The sequence below is a fragment of the Oryzias latipes genome, chromosome 17 (assembly GCF_053564925.1).
Source record: "Oryzias latipes strain Hd-rR chromosome 17, Olatipes_Hd-rR_3.1".
In the NCBI taxonomy this organism is placed as follows: domain Eukaryota; kingdom Metazoa; phylum Chordata; class Actinopteri; order Beloniformes; family Adrianichthyidae; genus Oryzias; species Oryzias latipes.
In genome coordinates, this window is record NC_136253.1 from 33914496 (window position 1) to 33940006 (window position 25511).

Sequence of the window (25511 nt, forward strand, 5' to 3'; positions counted from 1 at the left end):
GACTCTTTTCACCTCTAGAACACTGTTTACAAACTTCCCCTTCAGAATCACTCCTACCCCGTTTCTCTTCCTATCAACACCATGATAGAACAGTTTGTATCCTCCTCCAATACTACGTGCCTTGCTGCCCTTCCACCTTGTCTCCTGCACACACAGTACATCTACCTTCCTTCTCTCCATCATGTCTGCCAGCTCTCTGCCTTTCCCTGTCATTGTGCCAACGTTAAGAGTCCCTATTCTCAAACCTATGTTCCTGCCTTTTCCCTTCTCTCTCTGGCCACGGACCCTTCTGCCTCCCCTCTTTCTTCGACCAACAGTAGTCAAATTTCCACCGACACCCTGTAGGTTAACAGCATCGGTGGCGGTCGTTGTTAACCCGGGCCTCGACCGATCCGGTATGTCTAAAGTGTTGTGGATGATTCGCATGGTTATTTTGGCAATTTTTACGCCGGATGCCCTTCCTGACGCAACCCTCTCTATTTATCCGGGCTTGGGACCGGCACAGAGGTAACTGGCTTGCAACCCCTGTGGCTAGATTTTGCAGTGCTTAACATTGTGATCATTAAATAAACAAAACTTGACAGTGTTATTACAATGTAAAAAGTCATATTTAAAAAACGGAAAGAAGATGTGTTCCGGTACAACATCGGGATACGTATCGTATCGCCAGACTCTTGCCAATACACACCCCTGTTGAAGAAACATCAACGTTAGAATGAAGTTGGAGGTTTTTTTCTCTGTTGGAACAATTCAAATCAATTTGATGAAAATTGATGAAAAACATTTTATCTCAAGCCATAAAAAAAACAAAAGACAATGCAAACCAACATTTATCAAAGGTAGGGAGTCATAGATTGGAAATACATATAAATGTATATTGAATACATTGAATATACTGTTAATCAAGTAAACTTTAATGAAGTGCTCTAAAGGGTCCCATGCACACAGGATGAGTTGTGGGGACAAAGAGCAACTATTAATTTCTCCTCTGTGATCAATTTTTGAACAGTTGGCACTTCCGTGACTTAATAGGGAGACCATCCATATGTCACTACCAAATCCGACTCCCTGATTGGTCAAAGGTCGACCTAGGTAAACTTTCAACCTGATTTAGCGTTTTGTATGTGAAGCCTGAAAACAGACTTGAAAAGTTGCGTAGCGAATGAGAGGAACTCCAGTGGAACGGTAAAGCTACAGAGAGCAGAGGTGGAGAAGGTGGAGGAACAGGACAACAGAGAGTGTGGAAAAAGAGGGAGGGAGGCATTTGCAAACAGGTTAGAACTGGTGGAGGAAGGGTTCAGGTGTGATGTGTGAGCAGAGAGTGCCCTCAAAAAGGAAAGAAAAGGTGGTTTAGAGAGACAGGAAGTAACAGAGATGAAGATGCTGAGGTTCTCTTTGGGACCAGGATGGATCCGGAATGAATCCATCAGATGATGGTGGATGTTCTGGAGATAAACGCAGGGAAGCAGATGGAGACGGTTTGAGAGGAGGAGGAGGAGGAGCAGTGATGTTGGTGTGGTTGGAGCTTCCAGGAGGAAGACCAAAGAGGAGGTTCATGGGGTAGAGAAGGAGGACGTGAGGGTGACTGGCGTGAATGGGGAGGATATGGAGGACCGGGTTGGATGGAGAATGGTCATTCGATGTGGCTCCCCCTAAAGGGAGCAAACTAAAGGAAGCACTGAAGGAAGATGATCCAAAAAATCAGAACCTGAAATGTTCAGGTTTGAATGTGGTGGTCTTTGCCTAATGAGTTTCCACTTTTTTCCAGAATGCTATAAAAATGAATGGATCTCCTAGAACTTCGCTCTTCTTTCCACTTATTTTCCCCCTAAAGCTGCAGCGTTGCTGTTTTTCTTCTTCTGACTGAACGTTTAGCTGCATTAAAACAGACTTGAGAATCACTTATTTGGCACTCTAAGTTAATAAAACATGTTTTTATTTTTAAGGCTGGTATTGAAAATAATTCTAACATGGACATGAGTGGAATCTAACGTGCTCAGATTCGTCCACATTGAGGTTAAACGCCTGAAAACAAGAAAAACACAAGGCAGATTTTTTTCATTGTTATTATTATCATTCTGAACTATTTAATTGTGACTGAAATAAAGAAATGATTAAACGGCTCACCGTGCTGTCATTGAGAATCAAAAGTGGGAGCGTTTTCCTCTGAGAGCCTCTGTGGCCTAAAATAAAGCTTTATTTAGCTCAGGATTTCTGGAATTCAGGCTAATGAATAAAGAAGTCCCGCCTTTGTCGTGCTGTCAATCTAATACAAAACAGATCGGTCTCATCGACACACAATATGTACGTTTGAATGTTTTAATTGTGTTAATCTGCCAATATTTCTGCTATATATCATTTTGCCCTTTCAGTCGCTGTGGAAACAGTCTGAATGTTTGGTCTCCTTTTTGTTTCCCAGCATCCTCTGTTTGAAGTGAAGTCACTGTTAGGATGCAGAAAAAGATCCCTAACAATAGTTTTCCAGCCTCCCATTCATGCTGGTGCCTCTCTTTTGGATTTGATTTGAGAGAGACGGCCGCAGAGAGAGGCGGCTCTCACGAACGTCGCTGGTCCACGTCAGCTCCCGAGCATATCATCACGAGAGCATCTTTTGTTGCCGTCTTTTGAGCAGCGCCTGACTCTCCACACACGAGCTCCCTCCATTCATGAAACATTTTTAGACGGGAGTGTCGTAGACACACGCCCTACAGCCCCGTTGCTACAACAAGGTTGCATCAGATGAAGCTGCTGTCGCCCTGTTGGAAGGATTTAGACCTTAAAATGCTCAAATCACAGCCCTTTCTGATGTTGTGGCTGAATCACAGCTCAGTTAGACAAAACCCAGGCAGGTAAGCTATCACAATGCGGCTGATGGAGACCCAAACGCAACCTCACAGCACCACCTCTTGGTCAAGAGCTTTTCTTCTCCTCCTCATTCAGAAAACCTTCTATTTGACTTTGTGTGTTTGGTTTCTTTGATGTTTTTCCATCTTTGCTCACGAAGTAAGAAAAAAAATGTGCTTTCGTCCCAGTAAATGTTGTTGAAAGCTGGTTCTCATGGGGGACACATTGCCACCAAGTAATAATGCACATTCCCAGAAGGCCACGCTCTTGTGACTTCTATGACCTCAACAGGCAGCTCGAATGACAATCATCCCGGAAACTGAACCAGGTGGACATGTCACCCGCACTGAGGCCATCCTATGCAGTACTTTAGTATTTTCAGGATTGTGTACTTAAATCCACAAACTATTTGTGAAAAGTAGAGCAGCTTGTTGAATTGGACCACGATTGGCGCCGCAGCACACAGTGTACCGACAACAGAGGTATTTTGTCTGCGTTCTGTTCCAGCTTTCTTTTTTTTTTTTATAGTGGCTGGTGTCTGTCAAAAAGAAAAAATAAGGCGAGTTAGCAGCTGCATCCACAGTTAGGAGTCTGACGCTGAACGCTCACGCCTCTGTGAAAGGTGAAAAACTCCAGATCCAGCAGCAGAACGTGGCGCTCGGTTTAGTGGGAACACGCATGTGCCGTGACGTATGCATCAGAGACTATTTTATATTGGCTGTTCTGCGTGTCAATCTAGTGGCGTACTTCACAACGAGGATGATGATAGCCTGACAGCATTTAAATAAATATATATATATATATATGTGAATACATATGTATATGTATACCATATTTATCAGACTATAGGCCACCCTGGAGTATAAGTCGCACAAGCCGAAAAATGCTTAACGAAGAAGACAAAATCGAGAAGACAAAGAATGGACATTCCATCTTAAAGGCAAATCATGATAATGGAGTGGGTAACAATAATAGACTGACTATATGAAGGCTTTACTATCGCAATACACTGATGCTTATTTAGCTTCATGAAGCAAAGGAGGAATCTTTAGCACAACCTATGATCAATTATTCAGACAACCATAACATGGAGAAACACTCTAACAAGTCAACTAAACTTTTTAAATCCATTTATATCACTAAATGCGTTGAATTCTTCATCCTCTGCGTCACAATTACGTCAAGCCCGACGAAAAACTGAGCGACGCTTCTTCTTTTGCGTTGCTGCCATTAAAAAATACTGATGCATGCACCTGCAGTGCCCTCTCAGCATTAGGCATAAACTCATACAGGTGAATCATTTCATAGAGAAATAAAAATAAAACTCCCATTTCTCTTTTCTCCCATCAGATTCAACAAAATCCAGAACACAAAGCACACGATGAAGAAGGACGGCATCAGCTCCCTGACTTACAAGCTGCTTCAGATCAAGAGGTTTCCTCTGTACACAAACATCTCCGTGGAGATCGGCAAGCCACCGCCCCGGCCCATCAAAGGTTAGACGGCGCCAGAGATCAAGGAGCGCTTTGACAGAAGGAAAAGAAAACTTTCTCCCTAAATAGCTGGAGTGTGAGAGGATGAGACTCTTTCCGGTGGGACGCTGAAGTGCTTCCTTCTCCTCCTTCCTCCTTTTTGTTTGATGTTTGAGGAATTCAGCTTGAGATTTCTCTTTCATAGGACTTGAGCTTTTTTCCTTGCAGTCGTTGGTGGACGTGGCTCCAGCCAGGCCTGCAGCACCGAGTGACTTAATGAACCTGTGGACCTGAAAGTGGAAAACCAAGGGAATTTGGTCATTAAAGTTCTGGAAAGTCCTTGACAGTCTGGACTGAATTCGAGGAGAGAAAACGTGTTAAATTAAGGTTTGAGGATGGGGAGGAGAACATGGAGAACATCCCGAATGAGGAACCTTCCTAAGGCAAGTGAAGAACGAACCCCCCTCTGGGCATGTACAGTGTGACCCTCAACGAACCCCAGCAGACGGTCTGCATGTCACGAAACGCCACCCGAGAGCTAACCGTTTGGATCTCATGACCTCTTCTACCAATCAATGAATGTGTATCGTGCCTGCATTTACAGCAACAGACTCATGGACGCTTTGATAAGACGTCAGCATAACACACGCTTGAACTCCTTTTGTTCTTTGGCTTCTTTTGATAGATAACGTTAAGGTTTCGCAGCAGGAGCCGTCTCCTCATCCTGTGTGCATGGGACAGAAATCCAACGGCAAATCCGACAGCTGAGATCTGATTATTGTTATTCTGCCTCAAGGAAAAAACACTTCATTTTTTTTTGTATTTTACTCTATAATCAATTAGTAAAATTGGAAATGTTCTAAAGTTGGACTCTGGTGAGTGAGGCAGAAAAATCAAAACTGACCTGTCGAGTAAAACTTCTACACAGAGAAAGACGGAGAAGATTCCTGTTATCGTTACACTGTAATCTAATCATCTTTTTTTAAATCTTACAGTTTGTTAAAAATATATGAATACTGTTAATATGCCACTTTTTTCTCTCTGCTGTCTCTTTTCAGTCTTTTTGGAGAAATGAGCAGGAAGTAAAAGACAGACGATGCTCGTCTTGTCGCTCACTAATCCCAGTTTGATCTCTTTTTTTTGCTGTGTTTTTCATCTGTTTGGTCACATTTTCATGGAGGTTTTTTTAAATGCTCTCCCTTGTTGGTATTCTACGTTGAAACAGGTACAATTTTCACTTCATGAACGGCCTTTTTTTTACAGTTTTTCCTTCACCTGGTGTTTTGAAATCATCTTTTATTTCCAACAACATCTACGCCGATGCCTTTAGAATTGATCTGATTAAAATGTCATTAATTTTTAACTACCGTTACAAAGGTTCCTAAAAAAAAGTCTGGATGTGAGTATTTTTACTATTTGGATTTAAACCCATCTTGAGGTGAAACAGTTTCCAGATGTTTTTCCTACGTTTTCCACCTCAGAGCATGCATTTGCAGCCAAGCTGTCTGCCGTTGCTTTTTATTGTCTGCCTTCACGTTTAGCTCCAGTTCACTATTGTGCTTATTGACGGACCCACTCCAGGCCCAAACAGGAGTGCTTCATCTATTCTAGTGTCTTTCAGTCTTCATTATCTCTCATCTCTGCGTTCCTTCCCCACTTTTTCCTTTTTCTGCCTTTGCGTTTGTTTGTTTGTTTGTTTTGGCGTGTTGTGGGCAGCCTCCGTGTGGCGAGGTTGATGTCATTTCTTCTGCAAAGCGTTTACAGCTGTGCAAAATCACAGATGTTTCCATCCCTGCATGTTTCGCGTCTAAGGTTAGGATTTTTCCTGATGCGAGAACAAAACTCTTTTGGAGTGTTTGGATTTAACCCTTGTGCTATCCTATGATCCCCCCCTTCCATTGACATGTTCTCCCTACCATGACAAAGGTGGATAAAGGTGGAAAGATTTCATGTAATCCATGGACACCAGTGAAGATCACAAATCATTGAAGAAAAAAGGTTCAGCGCACTGTCTAGTGGGTCTAGATGACCCAACTCCCGATGTTAAAGTGCCTAGGATAGAACAAGGGTTAAACAGTGCAGATGATTATTGAATAATTCGTTATTTTAAAGGGACACTGCATCAATTTCGCCATAAAAAAAGGTCAGAAGGATTTCATTTAAAGAATGTTTTCACATATTTTATATGTATTAGATCAGAAAATGTAACCGTACTGTCAAATTCATGTACATTAAGACATTTTTACCCAAATATGAATTACACAAGTACGTTAGGAAAATGCAGAGTACATTATGTAACTGAGAAAAGGTAACTACAAAAAAAAAAACCTTTAAGCAATGATTTAAAGTCCCACTCCACTGATCTAGTTTCAAAGTTTTCGCAGTGGTCTTTTAAATTATAATGATGCTTTTTTAGCCAAAAGAAAACCCGTGTCGTCTTTTAGGACATAGTTTCTGCAGAGCGGCAGAAAATTTGTTTGAGTTGTGCGCGGAACCGTTTGCAAAGAGCAACCACGTCCCCACTTCCCATCACCCATCTGTTCACATGCTATCCCACTAGCTTACAGCCCCTTACACCCCCAACTGAACATTAGTGGTGCAACAAAAACGGGGAGCAATTTCAGAACTATCCAGACGTACAGTTTAGATCCAGATTCAAGCTCTGACATGGAAAACAAAGACGTTCGTGGATGCATTTGTCTGCAGGTGGATGCATCAGAAAGGGGCGGAGTAGGGAGCTTGTGGCCCCGCCCAGTTTTTTCAAAGCGCATGTTTTCCCTCTGCTCCTGATTCACAACGATTTGAATAAAGAAATACTCAGAAATGTAATTTAGAGGTTCATTTCCTTTATAGATGTCGTCCATTATCAGACAAATGCAACAAGAACATGTTTAAAACAGTAAAAAAATAATATTCTAATCATGAAGGTTCCACCATCAGCAGCAGCTGCAGATACATCTGTTAAGAACAAAAATCATCACCTGCTGCTAAAATAATCTCACTTCACTTTATTTCTTTCTAATGGCAGCAATGGAATCATCTTTAATCGATAGGTGCCTGCCTCAAAAGTCCGTCGCCATGGTAACCGGGTTACCTGTACAATGAAAAAGGGGGTGAAGAAAAGCAGCACTCTGAGCCACAAACTGATTCGATGGAGTGTCCCTTTAAAACAAGATCCATTCTAGTTACCTTAGTGAAGAAGTAGTGACTTCGAGTAATTCGATAGAAGCTGATGGGTAACTGAGCGAGTACGACGGCGAAAAATGGTTGGCAACTAAAAACACACTGGGCAAAAATAACAAAACGAAACAAAAACACCTCACTTTATGCATCACCCCCCCCCCCCCACCCCCCCCCTGTCATTGTCTTTCATTGGACTTTTGAAACTGTTTCAGCAGCTAAGCACACTTCACTGAGAGCATCGGAAAAGATTCGACTCAGAAACTGCTGCTGAACCCCACACAGGATCTTTTAGACCTGCGGGATTTCTAAAACTTTGCTCTACCTAAATGTTCTTTTTTCTTTTTTTTCTTTTTTTTTCTTTTTACAATGAATGTTAAAAAATGTTTTATCTTCTATAGAATGCATTATGTCATATCAATTACTTTTTCTATAAAATCAATAGATTTGATGTAAAAGATTGTATGGTGGTGTGTTTTTATTGCTTCCTTGTTCCCTGTGAAGCAGTGGAGGAGTTCTGTTGTTACCAGCAGACTAAAGTAATTCAGAGTTTTCTGAAGTAGTAGTACTCGCTGATGCAGCAGCATCATTCCACACATGCAGAAAGCTTCTCAGGGCCAAAAGCTGCTGTTGCTGTCTTGACTTCATTTAGCTGAAGGGTGGTTTTAAGGTGGAAAACTTTTGAAGGACTTTTGTTGCTCTAATAGAGTTTGAAGGATGCCTTTTTCTCGAGGACTAGCTGAGCTTTACACTTCTTTTTTTACATCTGAAAACAAAAAGAAAAGGTTTAGAAACATCTTTGACAAATGTTGTCATGTCCGAATGCCCCCACCAGATAGTGCACAATATGGATGGAGTGATGGATTTAAATCTACTTTTCTTTTTACACCAAAATATTGAAACACATTTAAAGTGTAATCACTCAACATTTAAAATCTTTCACGAAAAGAACGAATTTTTAATAATACATGAGAAAAAACACTTTCGATGACTGAATATCGTTTTTATTTGGAATTGCTTTTTTGGAGATTTCGCTCAATACAGCTTTAATATTGTAAATAGTAGTATGGAGGAGAGGAAGCAGCCGAGGTGGCTTCGTCCATCCCATCATGCTGCATCGACTTTCCAGCTAACATTTGTTGTTGGGTTTTTTTGGTCCAGGAGGAGTTCATTTCAGGTGAACGGCGACAGCTTCTCTTTGTGGGGAAACAAAGGAGCAACGTTGTTTGACAGTTCGTCAGGAAACAGCTTTCCAAAGCAGTCTGGAAACTTCAAAGCAGCTTTAAGACTTGCCTCTGCTGCTGAAAGATAGAAGCTAATCTCACACTTCACACAGACAAATGTTTTTCAGAATAAAGACTCTGACCTGTTGTGACTCTTTTGTTGGCTTTGTTGGCTTTTTGTTGGTTACCATTTGGGGGTTCCTAGTAACCAGAGTATGAATTATGAATACCTCATTACAATAAAGCCCAACTCTAATCAGCTTTTGATCTATTTTCAAAGCCTTTTGTTTTTTTTGGCATAATCATAAAAACCTGTCGTTTTCTAGGACATAGTTTCTGCAGCAGGAGTTCATTGGAAATTCTTCTCTGAGTTGAGTGCAGGGCCATTGGTGAAAAGCCCCCTCGCTTCCTGTTACTGAGAGCTCTCTGTTTACACACTCTCCCGCTAGCTTACAACCTAACCTGACATTAGTGGTGCAACAAAAAAGGCGAGCAGTACTGTAGCCATCCAGCCGTACAGTTTTGATCCAGATTCCAGCTCCGACGAGGAAAACGAAGACGATCGTGGATCCATTTGTCCGCAGGTGAATGCATCAGAAAGGGGCGGAGCCTGTCATCCAGTGTATTTTCTGCGTCACAAATACCATCATTTTTAAATTGTCCCTGCCTGCCCTGTTGTTCCCAAAGTTAGTTAGTAGTTGTTAGTACTTACCAAGTGTGAATGAATGAGGACTGAATGAACAATGGACACATTGTAAGCACTTTCAGCATCTGGAAAAGCGAAGATAAATTCAAAGGCCTGGGAGCTTGAGGGTCCTTCAGTATTTTAGCTGTTCCTAGCACTGCGCTCTTCTGGACTGAGAGGTCTGAGGTCTTTCCAGGTATCTGTTGTAGCCACTCCTCCAGCTTGGGGGTTACTGCCCCGAGTGCTCCAATTACCACAGGCACCACTGTCACCTTCACTTTCCATGCATTCTCCAGTTCTTCTCTGAGTCCCTGGTATTTCTCCAGTTTCTCATGTTCCTTCTTCCTGATGTTCCCATCGCTTGGCACTGCCACATCCACCACAACGGCTTTCCTCTGTTCTTTATCCACCACTACAATGTCTGGTTGGTTCTCCATTACCATCCTATCAGTCTGAATCTGGAAGTCCCACAGGATCTTTGCCCTCTCATTCTCTACCACCTTCAGAGGTGTTTCCCATTTTGACCTTGGGGTTTCCAGTTCATATTCTGCACACATGTTCCTGTATATTATTGCAGCCACTTGATTTTGGCGCTCCATGTATGCTTTCCCTGCCGCATCTTACACCGATAGATAGATAGATAGATAGATAGATAGATAGATAGATAGATAGATAGATAGATAGATAGATAGATAGATAGATAGATAGATAGATAGATAGATAGATAGATAGATAGATACGTCAGTCAACATAAAGACTGAACTATAGGTGTAATACAACATTGATACTTCAGTCTGTGCTCACGTCCTTTCTGAGCTGCATTGCTGCTCTGCGTGCATTTCCTGCTCCAGCTGGATCAATACAGTTTATATAATCTGGATAAAATTCATATAATTCAAATATTTACAGCAAAACCACATTTTTGTTTTATTAGATTAAACTTTTATTTTTCTCTAAAGGCATACAAAGTGAGTTAGGGCCAATAACAGTAACAATTTGACCTTAAAAAATGTTTAAATTCAGGTTTAACGGAGATATTTAACCCTTTGACGCCTATTGATGCTACAAAATTACATTGATTTAATATCTACTTGAAAACAAAATAATTGGAAATAAATTCATGCATCCAAAGGTCAAAGGTTTTCATGCTTTAAAAAAATATATTTTAATTATTTTTATGGAAATTCTGAGTCAATTTTCTCAAACTGCAGCCGCTGCTGGTTCCAGCCAACTGCAGCCTCTGGCTTTAAATTTCACAAATGCTACGCCAAGGTTGTTTTCGTGATAAAAAAAAATGAAGCATGCACCTGACCAGGCCGATACCAAATCTGAATTTTAGGCCTCAGCTTTCTGTGCTGCACTAAATCCGTTTGGCTGATAAGACGGTTGTTGTGGTGTGCAGCCTTTGAGGCGGGAACAGGAGGCGAGACGGTTTCCCTCCCAGTAGCCAGCATCCTGTCCGTCATGACAGCGGCACTTGGTGCAGGAATCGACCCAGACTGGATCCCCTGCAGGAATCACCTGACTGTGGGATGCATCAACGTAGCAGTTGGGACCTTGAGGAAAAATTACCAAGTGATTATGATGTCTGAGGTGACACTTATCGACGCATGCAAATCGATCAAATGCAACTCGCCACCAGCAAAGGAACGCCACAGTGATGCATATAGATCAATATGCTTGATGTGTTGCATTTTCATTTGGTTTTCTGGGTTTTCCTTCCTCCAGTCTCACCTTCCTTGCATTCGGGGCAGCACTTCCCCGGCTGGTAGACCGGATCCACGCAGGGTGGGGGGGCGCAATCAGCGACCAGGCAGCGGGCGATGCCGTCGCTGTCACACGTGCACTGTTCGCACTCTGATGGCTGACAAACACACGCATGAACTCCTCATCAGAGCTACATCAGACAGAAAAGGGATTAAAAATTCTATGGAGGGATTTTTGTGCCATTATTCCAATCGCAACATCCACTGTTTTCAGTGCAAACTTTAAAAATGTTGTCTAGTCAAAGAATTATGTTACACTTGAAACAAAAAAATGCATTTGAAACTCAAAAATATGTGCAGAAAAAAACAATTCTCAATTTCAATTCTCCATTGATAGAGCAGAGCACCTTACAAATGTGCCACAAAAGCCAGCCAATCCCAGACATTGTGCATGTATTTTTAAGTTTTAAGAGTAAATTGTTTTGTTTGCACGTATTTTTTAAGTTAAAGAACTTTTTTATTTCTGTTTCTAGTGCAAAATATCTTTTTGAACACACGAATCTTTATGCTCAAAACAATGAGCTCGGAATTATGGTCCAAAAATCCCTCCACAGAAATCACCAAGATGCAACATCAGGTCTCCTCAAAAGGGGGCGCCATCTGCTCTTTGATGCACATTCATCTATGCATTGTCATGTGCTGTGCGCATGCTCATTTTTGGAGATTAAAGGGAAAATAGCCCGAAACTTGAGGATCATCCGTGTTTTTTTTTTAAGAAATATCTCTATTTTAAATTAATTTTTGGTTATTTATATGAATTATCCGTTTATATTAATGTCATACTGTTATAATCTATCATCTTTTTTTATTATTTATATTGTAGTTTAAAACTGTAAAATAAGGTTTATGGATGTGAACAAATACTGCTGCATGTGAAGTTGTGACACAAAAAAAATCTACCTGGAAGTTCTGGCCCAGCTCGTACACCACCCCTCTGTACTCGCAGCCGATCTTCTCACACCTGGGGCAGCAGTCAGAGGGGTAGTGGCTCACGTGGATGCACGCCGCCGGGAGAGAGGTGCACTCCGTGCGCGCGCAGACGGAGCCCTCGGCGGTGCACTCGCATTGGGTGCAGTGGTCCGAGTCCAGGAAGTACCACTCCCCCAGGTAATAGGTGCTGCCGTTAGCCTCACAGGTGTTCTCCTGCTGCTCTGACACCGAGAAGCCGGACCCCACCTGAGCGCACAGCGCGAGCGTCAGGAAGGTGCGGGCCATCCTCTGGCGCGCGCTGGAGCTCTGTGCCATGGCGCCTCTGGCTTGATCTGGATGGGTCGCTCAAAAAGGAAGGTCTGCTGTGCAGAGTTAGATCTGGTCCGGCGGGGGGTTCTGCAGAATGAGAGTTCACATCCTGACTGGATCAAGTCGTCGGAACCTCCTTTGGAGGAGCTGCGCAAAACTGCATAAAGCCCGGAAGGAGAGGAGCTCAGGGGCAGGAGGAAACGAGGAGGAGAGTTTGACAGAGTTCACCACTTACAGCGGAGGCCCCAAGCCCCGCCCTCTCGTTATCGTTAATTAATCAGTAATGTTAAAAGCAGCTTTTGTCCCACTTTCCCTGTTTTAAAACGAGCCTTTTTTTTATATATTAATGTTTGGAAAAGCAAACAGGCTTCTTCATAAATTTGAAATATGGATCAAATCCCATTTTGTCCAGTGGTTTAATTCTAGCTCAGTCTGTTTTAAGTCTCTTACAGGCAGCATTAAAACAGAACATCGTACTTTCTCTTCATGGTTCTCATGTGACTAAGGCTTAACTCATAAGATGAACTAGTACTCTATCTCCTTGTAAAAAGGGAGTTCACAAATACATTTTTATGGCAAGAAAGGCCCGTTTAGTCACATGAATTATGATGTATCCTCAGTGGGTTAAGTACCATCTCCATAGCTCAGCTAACTCCCTTTCTTCTCTAATGTCAAACACTACCATCTGCACTCTTTCCTCTTTGTTCTGCTCTCTAATCTCCACGTGTCGCCCATCTCTCCTCCTGCAGCAAAGCTCCAACAGGAAACCACCTGGACCCGGTTTGCTTCTGCTTCGCTGTCCGGGTGTGCACTGAAGAAGACGCTGTCCACATGTCAGGCTTAAGGCCGCTTACATCCAGTAGAGTAACCTTCATTAGGCAATCTTTCTGATTAGATTTAACTCACATTTGTTGTGCGTTAGCTCCAAAAGCTGCAGAAGTCAAAGTCGACCTCTACCGAGCTCGAGTGGTTTTTAACATGGAGCCATCATGGACTATCTACGGAATATGGACCTCTCATTAAACTTCCTCCCCATGGTTTCTGATCATGACAGATAAGCACTCCATCTTTGTTATTTGATAAATGATCTGCACTTGGACTGGTGAAGTATAAATATAAGATAAATCAAAGATTAGGATGGAAAAAAAAGTCTTAATAGGTGTGGGATTATATAGTTTTACTTCCTTCTTTTCAAGCAAATAATTCATTTGACAAACTTAATATTTATTGGATTCAATGGGCCATTCAAGTACAGGTAGATCTATATCTGGATGATTCATTATGTATTACATCTACTCACCTACTGTTTCCTGACCCTCATTTTACATTTTCATCGCTTCATCCTTTTCTCTTTTTTTATTTTCCCGTCCTCTTTGTTCTATCAAAGCTTCATGGAAACAGAGAACACCTTCAGCTCTCCTTTCTAAGCCAACACACCTGAACCGTCCTGCTTCCACACACACCTCTTCATCTCTGCCCTGCACTCTTCATCGCAGTGGAGCGACTAAAAGTCCTCCCCCTTCTCTCCTGAAGTCCCGAAGAAGCATTTGGGTTTGTGACACGTTTGTGTGCACAGCCTTTGGTCCTCCTCTGATGTTCCTTCATCTACATTTAAAGACATGAGACTCTGGCAAAAACTCTGGAAACAGACACAAGTTTTCTGGATTTAAAAAAAATGTCAACTTTTTCCAACTGTCCTTCAGTTTTCACCTTTAAGCTACATATAAATAGCTTTCATTTTCATTGTGTTTCCTTCCTGCATGTCTTTTATTTCTGTTTCTGGTTGTTCAGCAGCCATGAAATAAATTCTGTCCCTCATTAAAGAGAAGCTGACAGCGGGTCTGCACACATTCTTTGATACGGCCGCTCCTCCAGCTATCAAGGTCCTCATTGTCCGAGGCGGCGGGATCTGAAGTCAGGTTAGATCCTCCCCATGTCGTCCTTTCCTCCGACTGCATTCCTGCTGCCGCTCTTCCTCAGCTGCTGAGTGAAAAGAAGCCTTTTCAGGAACACGAAGAATGGATTTTGAAAAGACCACTTCCTGTCACCTGACAGGTTCAACCACAGCAGAAAGGACGACTTGCGCCTTTGAATCCTTTAACGTTTTGTCCCCGTGAGCTCTGGGGGTGTGTGCACGCCTATAAGGTCCATCATGACTCTCGTTTACGTGTGCACACTTTCAAAATCCAGAACGGTGTGTTTGGTACCTGCTAACCGGACCAGCACACCGACACATCACAAAGAGGCTGGCCGGTCTCCCAGACCTCGTTTTCACTGCACCTAACCGTAACCAGAGATGTCCCAGCATGCTTTGCTTTTGATGTTACAGTGAGCTACTGAGATCAGTACCTTCACCGCCCTTAAAGGTTCGTGTTCCTGCGCCTTCTGTGGAACGAGGTCACGCTGGGATGTTATGGGGTCCAGTTCCAGGAAGACCAGTAAAAGACTTCACAGCTCCTCATGGTTAAAGAAATCTCACCAAACGATGACTTTCTGTTTCAACGTGAAGAATTCATTAGAAGTTGTAGCGTTAGCATCTCACAGGTAGCAAAGCTTTATGGACTAAAGGATCATCATGGAACATTGATTTAGTATCCAATAGTTTTCAATTATTCACATCTTTTCTTACTTGTGACTCCTAAAAAACCTATTTCCTGTTTTGAATGTAAAACTTTAAAGATGTTGATGGAAAAATAACATTTGATTACTTCCGTATGGAGGAAATCTGGCTGTGCCCCCCCCCCTCCCCTATATCACATAACTGTAATGCAAAGCACAGCTGCAGGTTAGACATCCCCCTCCACATGTCTGCTTGTGCCCCCCCCCCCCCTCCCCAGTAAAGAGTCAAGGTCAAAATGTCAAAGCAAACTTTCAAAAAGCTTTCAAAACAGAGATAAATCTCACTTAATAGCCCAAATCGTACAATTAAATCTGAATATGAACAATTACACTTTGGAATTGAGAAAGTAAACAAAACTCATACTACAAAAATTAAAATAAACTGAATTAAAATGGACAAAAACACAGATCTCTTATATATTTCCAAGCCCAAAGCTCCACTCTAAAGTTACACTGTAAAAAAAAGGTAAGTCAGAATTTTTGAATGTGTTTTAAGCACATGAAGCGTCTGTGGAAGTTACACCAAGATTTTAACTTCCATATTGTTATTGTTAGATATAGAATTTTCAAAGGATGTTTTTTTTCGACTTCAATAGAATGTTCCTGCAGAAGGAGGTGTCACAGCATCATTGTTTGCCCCTAGTTTAAGATTTTTCCGCACATTTCAGTTTTCTGGATATCGGCGCTCAAACTGGCAACTCGATAATCTAGTTTTTTCTCCCGTGGTCCTTTTAAGGAGAGGTGTAAATTCCTTTTTTGTTTTTTTGTTCTTTTTTTTGGCTCGCACCACAGAAAGATATTATAGAAAGTCCCTTGAGTCCAAAAAGCGTTCCCCATTGTTAGTGGCTCAGTGGGAACAATGCCAGAGGTATTGGTGCCGCTCGGATGGTGCCAGCACAAATCCAATTTCCTCTTTGAAGCGGGCTTCAGTGCCACGTTCGACCCTGATCCCCGGCCCAGTGTGTGCGTCTGCTGCAGGCCTTTGATCGCTCAGCTGCTCCGAGCTGTGGATCAGCTGAATGACTTTCATACGTAAAGCCAAACGCACGCCTCACCAATGGCATTCCCCAAAGCAATACTTCTCTGCAGAATGCTTCCAATCCAGCCAGTTGAATATCCTGTCTGATGTTTCTTGAATCCAAGAAAGAAGTGAATTATATATTATTTTCCTGCACAAACATTGGTCTTTGGTCCTCTCATGAACCACTGGGACCAGCAGTTTTCTTAAATAAAAGGGATAAAAATATGATAAAACATATTTACATTGTTGGCAGTTCTAGGACTTCAAAGACTTAAGGGGTCAAATGTAATCACAGCCTTTATTTATATTTATACAAAACTGTCTTTGTCATCACAATTTACCCTCATCTTAACCCTAAGAATAAACTTTCCAGTCCACTCGATACCCATAAAAATTCGGCTATACAGCTCTTATAATAACTACACTCTACCTTAAAAAAGTATAATTTACTTCTTTATGATGTTAATAAGCTTTGGTTCCCATTAAAGCTAAGCTTCACATTAAGGTCAGAAATACACCAGAAACCAAATAATGTTATAATAGTCAGAAAAGTATGGAAAGAGGCTTTTCTCTTCACATAAAATTCAAAAACTCACTCTGAAGAAAATGTTGTTTTTAAAATGTTCTTGTGGCTATTTTCTTGTGATGGAAGACAAATATTTAAGGAAATAAACTTTCAAATAGAATTTCTGAGTATTTCTCATTCAAATCGCTGTGAATTAGGAGCAGACGAAAGAAATGCCATTTGAAAAAGATCGTATTTGTGGCATAGAAAATACGCTGGGTGAGCTCCCTGATTTGGGAGGGGAAGGGGGCGGGGTTTCTCTGTGCCAATTGCCACGCCCACAACACAAAGGTGAATTTTATGCTGAACTGCTTTTTTGATTTGGGCTAAAATCAGCATAATCATGAAAACTGGGAAACACTTTGAAAATAGAATTGGATTTCTATCCTGTTCCTTTTAGTCCATGAGGGTGGAATTGATGTCCAACTTGCGTCTGTCTGTCTGCTGTAACGGACGTTGGGCTGTGGTGTAGTGGCCGCTGCATCAGACTCAGTCAGCCTGTTGATGTTTGGAGAACAAATTCAGTCAAAACGCTGTGAAGGTAAAAATGCTCCAAAAAGAACGCACTTGTAGATTTGATTTGAGAACTTGTAATATAGAATGTGAAAACTTGTGCATCAAAAATCTGCATCTGTGTGTAAAAATCTTCTGCTGTGAACTGACAAATTCACATTTGCAGGTGTTCATTCAGAGTTACAACTTCAAATCTGTGATTACAACTGCTCAAATGTGCTTCTGCGTGTGCTCCAATCTGCTGGCGCAAATCACGAGTGCGCTACAACTGCTCTCTGAATTCTGACACATTCCTTGCGAGAAACTTGTGTCAAAACTGATCTGTGTCTGAAAATGGAATCAGGGCGGGGAGGGAGGGTAAGAGGAGGCGGAGTCAACCAATCAGAGTGCAGGACTAACTAAAGTTAGAAAGATCTTCACAGATTCGCACTTCCTGCTTCAATAACTCTTCTGAGAAACGTTCAAATGTGACAGCAAGACTCTCAATCATTTTGTATCGACACACGGCGAGCTCCGCGGAGAAAGGAGCAGGAAGTCCCTCCCCCCCCTGGTTCCATTTTCGGACACAGATCAGTTTTGACACAAGTTTCTCGCAAGGAATGTGTCAGAATTCAGAGCGCAGTTGTAGCTCACTTGTGATTTGCGCCAGCAGATTGGAGCACACGCAGAAGCACATTTGAGCAGTTGTAATCACAGATTTGAAGTTGTAACTCTGAATGAACACATGCAAATGGAAATTTGTCAGTTCACAGCAGAAGATTTTTACACACAGATGCAGATTTTTGATGCACAAGTTTTCACATTCTATATCAAATCAAATCCACAACCATTCCACATCTGTCTAACAGACTTTTCACGCATGAACCACCGATATCGCGCATACGGCGCACATATCACCTTCAAACTACATAATTGACACACAATTCCCTAATGAATTGCATATAAATAGCGCAATAATCACGCACGGTTCATGTTCTGCATTGATTAGCGTGTTCTTTGCATGGTTTATGCGTACTTCTTCCTTGGTTTTAACGTGGTTCATTCGTGATGCACGACCACAACTTTTCTCACCTTTGCCACGTGTTTTCACGTATGACCAGTTTTCATCCGCGAAATATACACGAAACGTACGTAGTGGCCTTGAAGTACTCCTTCGTACAAAGCGGGAAATTGGTGAAGGACCAACGTCTGCTGCAGCTTCATGGTCTTCATAAAAGGCTTTTGGAAACATTTGAAGATCCTTCATTTTTCTTCCATACCTGGAGGTTCCCATTCGTTCCTGAACACACCAACATAGTTGATTACATGAATTAAACCTACTTAACGTTAAAAACATTTAAAATGTGAATTTTAGCAGGAAATTCCTTAAATTAGTCATCAGACTGTTTTAAAGTTTAACATCAGGTACTTGAGGAGTAAAAGAAAACTGCATTTCTCAGAGATACAGAAGTTTTTGATAAAGTCTGGGTCAAATGTGGCATTTTTACACCATGCGTGATGTTCATAGTTCAGCTGAACCAGCTCTTTAGGTTCGTTCTCCCTGCTTCATGCTGAAGCAGACCTTTCTGTGAGCTCTGAATCGATCATTTTGCTGTCCTCCTTAGAGTTAAGATGATTGGACGTCAGAAGTATTTAAGATAAGTTATCCTTCTCTGTTGTGATTAACAGATGAAGTTAAAATAACTTCCTCTCTTTTCTCCCTGCACCTCAGTTCGCTCCTGTTGTGCATTTTCCTTCTGATGACCTCATCCCAGTCCTCCCTCGTCCGGACCGCCTCCCTCCTCTCCTCCCTTCATTCCTCCCTGTGAGGCCCACAGTCACTCCAGCCATCCTGGAAAGCACCTCTTTTCTTCCTCAGCTGTTTTCTCCTCCTTCTTCCTCCCATTTCCTGGCCAGCCCAGAACAAAAGGCCCCATTGTCACAAAATAGATCCCAGACTGCTTTGAGCTGCTAAAAGATCTTTTTTTGTTTTTTTTCTGGTTGGAGGAAATGCAAGACGTGCGCTATAGTTATGTAATCAGAGGGGGTGGGGTGGGGTGGGGGGGCTACACTTTAAAGATAAAAATATCAAAGGAAAACTCCTGAGCTATTCAAAGGCTGCTGTCTATTATTGGTTTAACCTAACTGTGTTTATCTTGTATTTTTATGTCACTAAACTATCAAACGTACGTTTCTGGGAAGTTTTGAAATTATTATGGGATGGCCACAGGACCTGGGGCTTGGTGGCCATTATGTGACAAAGTATGACATTTGGGAATTTTCACATTTTTGCACAATATTCAGAAAAAAAGTGTCTCTTCGAACGAACCACCAGGTTAGGACTACAACCTGTTGACCTTTGACTTCAGGAAAAGGCAGCCATTCTAAATTTTAAAAAAATGACAGCTAGTACCTTCTACAAATATTAACTCCTCCAAAGAATTTCGATCTATTGCCGCTTAACTCTCCGAGCATTATTGGGAAAAAATTTGGGTTTTAAAGTTTGTAGGTTTTTAACGTAGTTAGCGTGACGAGCTCCTAAAAGTGGCGTTCTCGTGTTGCTCGCACATTTTCTTTCTTTTTCTTTTCTATCTTGGTAATGTTGTGACAAAGTTATACAAAAATCTTTGTCTCAAGAGTGAAACAAAATCACCTACAATATGACCATATTAGGAAAGTGGATGTGGTCAACGAAAAAAAGCTCCAATAAATGTACTTTTGCCAATTCCTTTAAACATCACATAGATGTGATGTTCATCATCCCAGATGACCAAAATGGTTGCTGTGGAGATAAACCCAAAAATAAAAGCCACTATTTGAAGGGGAAAAAAAAGATTTATTTATTTATTATTTTTTTTATGAATTTATTACGTGGAGCTTTGACCAGGGCGGCAGGATGGGGACAGTGAGAAGGCGTGTAGCAGCCGCTCAGTGAGGGACGGCGGGTCAAAAGGGGGCAGCGGGGGCAGGTGGTACCAATAGGCTGTGCCACCTCGCAGGTTTTTTTGTTTTGTTGATTTTTTGCAGTGTGTGTCGCTTCTGAGAATCTGTATTCTCTCTGATTTTGATCATGTGTATCATCATGTGTTTTTGATCACATGTTTTAAAAACGTCAAAGTTTAAAGCTAAAAGAATGATTTCCTACAATAGATGTGTTTGTGCTGAAACAAAGTATTTAAAAAAAATCCTTCTTCCCCTAACGGGCACATGATTGTCTGTATTTGTGAGCACGAGCGTGTGTGTGTGTATGTGTGTGTGTTTGTGCCTTTTCTGACTGACTGTTGACACAGTCCTGGGAAATTTCTCACTCCGTCCACTCAAGTGGTGTACGGACACATTTTGGCCCACACTGATGCAGATCAAAGAAAGCGGAGCCCCACATCTCTTCATATTTCACTGAACTTTATTGACACAGACAAACCACACCAGTTTGTGCAAATGACTGATCTCCCCAGAGACCACACGTGGAAATATTTCTGGTGACTCTGTGTCATTTCTGGGCTACTTTTTCTTTGGAAAATAATCCCCCAAGTCTTGTGATTTCAAATGTTGGTCTTGAACCAGCAGCAGAGTTACATTAATTTTCTGTAAAGAGGCCATGTAATCACTGTCTTCAAGAATAATGCAGCTTTTTCTATATGTTTAATTTGGAACTTCCTCTTGCATGAGTCTTATAGTTGAAACCTATTCAGCATCCATAGTTTTTGCATCTGTAAATATTGTGCTGTATATGTAGAAACACAAAAACCAATTGAAGTTTATTTATTTTATCACATACTTTTGTCATTTCTTATAAAGTGTTTTTGCACTTTACCTACTCGTGTTGAGCAGCAGAAAAGAATATTCATAAAACACAAGAATTGATGTAATTTCCCACAAATCATCATTTTGTCTAACAGGGAGGAAGTTACAAATACTTTTTCAATTTCCACAGGAAGAGGACTCATAAATCGTCTCTCATTGAAGAGGTGGACGAGACAAACCCAGAAGCTGATCTAAGTGTGTCTGACATGACGGGAAAATATCTTAATTTGGGTCCTGAGGTCGATCCTGTCAGGCTGCTGCAGATTTGCATATTAACTCTGCTGATCGGCTAATTGCAGAATCATTTTAAGCTGCTTAGGGATTGAAAATTAGAATTATGCAAACAATGCACATCATTTCAAAACCCTTACCTGGTTTCTGCTGTATGTTTTTCCCAATTGGTGGAATTAGGCAAAGGTTGATCACAGTTCAGGAATATTTTCTTCATTTTGGATTAAATGGGTTCTGATTCTCTCCCATTCATTTCTTTTGTTATCTTTGTGTTTTTTCAGAACATCCTAGTGACCGTGAAGTGGGACTTCTTTACCTTTATAGAAGTGCGGTGTGGTATATTCCCCCTGAAGTTATCAGAGGTCTCTTAACGTCCCACTGCCGTCATCTTTTGATCTATTTCCAAAGTGTTCCCAGTGGTTTTTGAATGATGATGATGATGATGATGCCGTTTTTAGCCAAAACCTTTAAAACCTGTGTCATTTTCTAGGACATAGTTTCTGCAGAGCGGCAGGAGTTCTTTAAAGATTTCACCTCTGTGTTCTTGGGCAGCACCTTGCAGCGAAACCCCGCCCCCCTTCCCCTCCATGCTGCTGAGAGCTCGGAGCTTGTTGCCCAACAAGTATATATGTCACAAATAAGCTCTTTTTCTTTCTTCTGCTCCCTATTCTCAGCAAAATGAAGGAAGAAATACTCAGAAATGTCATTTCCCCCTTAATTTTCTTTTTACGTGTCCGCCATCATCAGGAAAATGCCACAAGAACACGTTAAAAACGCCACTTTGAGCGGGAGCGGTCATCAGGGGAGCCACTTTAAATTAACAGCAGAAATGAGAGAATCCCCCTCTGTGATCCAGTTTGCCCCCCCCCACCACCACCACCACACTGGCCACGAGGATTCGGAAAAGAAAAATGCAGGTCAGAGCTTCAAACTGCACTGAAGCAGCCAAAATCCAAAACTTCAGCTTTTTTTTTTAATTAAGAAGTTCAAGTTCCATTAATCGTGTGCAAAACTCGTAACTTGAGTTGTAAAATTGCATCCTTCCACATCTGTCCCACCAGCTGTGCCTTTTTTTTAGGATGCTAAAACATTTTGCTGGTATGTCATGAAAAAGTTAAAGAATAAATGGTCCCATCATCTGAGATGATGGGAGTGCAGTGATGATCTCATGTGGAGATCTCATGTAAAAGTGCACCTTCTTTATCTGCACATACATTTCAGAATAACGGCTCCAAACAGAAGCTCCAAATGCAGCACAAGGCCTCGTTTCTGTCAGACAGGAAAGTTCTGAGACACAACACTTGAGACTTGATGGATAACACATTAGATGCATTTTATTCTTGCAGGCTGAAGGGTTATTGTGGTGGTTTAAGTGTGAATGAAGCGAAAGAATCAGCCAAACCGTTGAAGCGCTAAAGCTATTAGTGCTGGATTTTGTTTTTTGTTTGATTGGAGCAAAAACACACAGTCGGCTGCATGGTTTTCATTTTATACGGACACAGCAGCTAGAAGTTATGACAGAGCTGCTGCTGCTGCTTATTCATTTAGCGGCTTCTTGCAAAGACACACACGCATTCCTTTCCCTTCTCCGTCAGGGTTATTTTTATCCCCTTTCCACGTCTCTTTGCAATTTCCAAAGCTTGTCTCGTGTGTGTTTAATACATTTACTTCTATTTTCCAGCACGGCCTGCAGTGAGCAGCAGGCGATCATACCGCTGAGATGTGAAACTGTAGAACCGAAAGCATAAAAACAAACCCTCACTCCCCCCTTTTGTTTATTTTCTAACATGGCTCTTGCATCCCCCCCCCCACCCCCACCCCCCCTCATAAAAATAAACAAATGCAACATGAGTCAAAAGCATAGCTTCAAGGTTTTTAGCATTTTGGTGCCACCTGGTGGCAATAATTATTTAACAATGCGTCATCATATTTATAAGTTATAAATAAAACAGGAATATATTTAAAAAGGTTTTTTTTTTGTATTTAATTCTAACTACATATCATGGGTGGGTTTTATTTTATTAATGTATGTATTTATTTCATAAAAACTACATTTAGTTTGTCCAAAATTACTCGTACTTTTAATATTCAAGGCTGTGTTAGATACAGTCCCATTCAAATGGGAATGGGAATTCAATGGGAAGGTGTGTCCAAACGTTTGATCTGTACTGTAAATAAAAAGCTGTGGCAGAAGAAAAACAAAACTTCTTCCAAATCAAATAGCTTAACTTTAGAGATGTTGTCTTTACTGTTTTTGTATCTGAGTCTAAAGATCCCAAAATTTGAGAAAGTGAAACTTGTGTCAGAGTTTGTTTGTTTTTTAACTTGTCGTACAGCTGAGCAGACAGATGAGAGCTGAAAGCCTCTGTGTTGGACATATTTTACTGTTGCAATAGGAGTTATGAAACATTTGATACACTAGGTGTATATTTAAATAAACCCCTTTTGTAAATAACGCTAAACTTTATTGATCTTACTCATATAAGAAGGGAAAACATTTTAGAGTTTTTGAACAATCCGTCTGTTTTCATGGACTACATACAAAAGACATCCAGCTATGGAGGGAAATTAGACTCAGTCGGATTTGTGCGTGCGTAATTCTTGATTTGTGCGTAAATTAGGATTTGTGTATGCATATTCTTGCTTTGTGCGTGCGTAAATTAGGATTTGTGCATAAATTTAGATTATGTGCGTGATTTGTTACTCACATAATACGTTTTGTGTATAAGTTAAAAAAATATAAAATGAAAAAAAGACAAAATGCAATTTACGTATGCACAAATTAAGATTACAACAGTTTGAAAGTACTTACACACACACACATCTATAAAAAACACACACGAATCCCTTGTTACGCACACACGAAGCCAAAGTTACGCACGGATCTACCGTGAGACTCTTTTCACGTCTCACAAATTCGTCCGTAAGTGCTGCGTTTATTACCAGTGGAATGCTCGGTCATTAGAATTTTCCAGCCTTCCCTTCTAAACATATCCAGACAATGACTCAATCAATACATGAAGACAGTAGATGTTAGTGTTGAACATAGAGGCTACTTACTTCGGGGCGCTGACCACCGAGATAGGCCGCCATTCTCCCGTGACTCTCTCAGTCTGACTGCCTTTGATTTTTCCGGAAGAAAAAAAACAGTGCCCCCTACTGGTCGTTCCTGTTACGTATTTTGTATCAATTCGGTGTCTTGGGCCGCCCTTACACTGCATGGTTCAAGTGACCCAATTCCGATCTTTTCCTCTCATGTGGCACAGATCGGATATGACCGGTGAACGTGTAAGCAGGACAAAAGCGCATGGATTCCGTTTTTCTCAGATCGGATACAGGCCTCTCTTGTATGTGGAAATAAATCGGAAACGAATCGGATATGCATTTGCGTATGCCATGTAAGCAGACAAATCGGATATTCCCCAGTAAATGCGAGTCGTCCTGCTTCAGACCGTAGTCGGAAACCACTGTTATGTCCGGTCCGGACCCAAATGGTAACTAATGAAGCGGGACACCGTTGCTATGAACAGGCTAGAAACCGTTTATTTCTTTGGGGGGCGTGTATGATGGGGACTGTGTGTGTGTGTGTGTGTGAGCGCGCGCACGCGCGCTTGCGTGTGTGTTTGTGTAAGGAGAGAGAGTGAGTGTGAGCGCGGAGCGGGGGACTGTCGGAGAACCGTAAATTAAAAATAAGGTGTGTCCCCCAAAAGTTTTGGAGTCTTTCTTAACCCACTCTGGAGGCTGAGGGTTCAGAACGGAAAAGAGAACCCCGAAGGAGAATCCCCCGTGTGTTTCTGACTACGGTCAGAAAAGAGAAGTCATCGCGCAGGAAAGGTTCAACACTTGGATCAAACTGTTCGGACAGCACAACGTCTGCAAACACTTCCTCATTCAAAACTCAGAGAGAGCATATAAGACGGCCGAGCAGCCCTCCTTTTTCCTCTCCCCTCTGGAGCGCCCAAGGCAACGCCTCCTTCCGTCGCCGACTTGCCTCCATGACAACCGCAATCACAAACATCCGAAAGAGGTCCGCGGAAGGCGGAAATGCTGCTACGTATTCCCTCAGAACGTCTACGTTTGATAGTTTCAGCAATGTATAGTGTAAATGCAAAAATCAGATACGGGTCACTTTTAAAAGATGATGTAAGCGGGTCGTCAAAAAAATCGGATATAGTCAGAAAATCGGATATGAGCATTAAGACCTGCAGTGTAAAGGAGGCCTTGGAGAATAATATACTTTTAATATATATATGTTAGCGTTTAAAAGTGAACGTCATATTCTCAGATAATAATTTTTACTTTCCTTTAAAGTTTTTTTAAGCCCTGCTACACCCACTGAAGGAAATACGTTTAGAAGGGAAGGCCGATAG

At 41.6% G+C, this 25511-nt stretch overlaps 2 protein-coding genes and 1 long non-coding RNA gene across 7 annotated transcripts in view; 1 reads left to right on the plus strand and 2 right to left on the minus strand.

The window, feature by feature from the left end:
* The window catches only part of b4galt2 (UDP-Gal:betaGlcNAc beta 1,4- galactosyltransferase, polypeptide 2), a 296417-nt gene extending 288461 nt beyond the window's left edge, over positions 1-7956 (plus strand). For 2 of the 3 annotated variants that reach the window (XM_078933983.1, XM_078933984.1), the window contains exon 8: positions 4195-7956. In XM_078933983.1, coding sequence (XP_078790109.1) covers positions 4195-4345 — 151 coding nt within the window. In that variant the 3' untranslated portion in view covers positions 4346-7956. 3 annotated transcript variants of the gene reach the window in all.
* A 2367-nt stretch (positions 7957-10323) lies between these two features.
* Positions 10324-13997, minus strand: zgc:113531 (von Willebrand factor C domain-containing protein 2-like). 2 transcript variants are annotated; one of them, XM_020711196.2, is made up of 4 exons: positions 13873-13997; positions 12071-12496; positions 11139-11268; positions 10324-10960 (listed from the first exon to the last, which is right to left on the minus strand). In XM_020711196.2, exons 2-4 carry the CDS (start codon positions 12413-12415, stop codon positions 10740-10742), a joined length of 696 nt encoding a protein of 231 aa, XP_020566855.1. In that variant the 5' UTR covers positions 12416-12496; positions 13873-13997; the 3' UTR covers positions 10324-10739. The 2 variants fall into 2 exon arrangements, with proteins under 2 accessions (XP_020566855.1, XP_004079548.1); XM_004079500.5 differs by lacking the exon at positions 13873-13997 and adding an exon at positions 13710-13804.
* Positions 13998-14166: 169 nt separating this feature from the next.
* On the minus strand, positions 14167-24732 carry LOC105356281 (uncharacterized). Of its 2 annotated transcripts, none has more exons than XR_013650488.1 (3): positions 24202-24732; positions 14759-14902; positions 14167-14389 (listed from the first exon to the last, which is right to left on the minus strand). It is a non-coding gene; the product is annotated as an uncharacterized LOC105356281 (long non-coding RNA). The 2 variants fall into 2 exon arrangements; XR_910485.4 differs by lacking the exons at positions 14167-14389; positions 14759-14902 and adding exons at positions 16336-17112; positions 18199-18406 and having other exon boundaries at positions 24202-24685.
* Positions 24733-25511: the final 779 nt, after the last annotated feature.

Coding starts and splice junctions, on each gene's coding strand:
- zgc:113531 (XM_020711196.2), bottom strand. CDS start 12,415: ATGGCACAGAGCTCCAGCGCGCGCCAGAGGATGGCCCGCACCTTCCTG. Junction 11,269..12,070: donor AGCTGGGCCAGAACTTCCAG/GTAGATTTTTTT, acceptor TGTGTTTGTCAG/CCATCAGAGTGCGAACAGTG. Junction 10,961..11,138: donor CTGCCCCGAATGCAAGGAAG/GTGAGACTGGAG, acceptor TTTTTCCTCAAG/GTCCCAACTGCTACGTTGAT.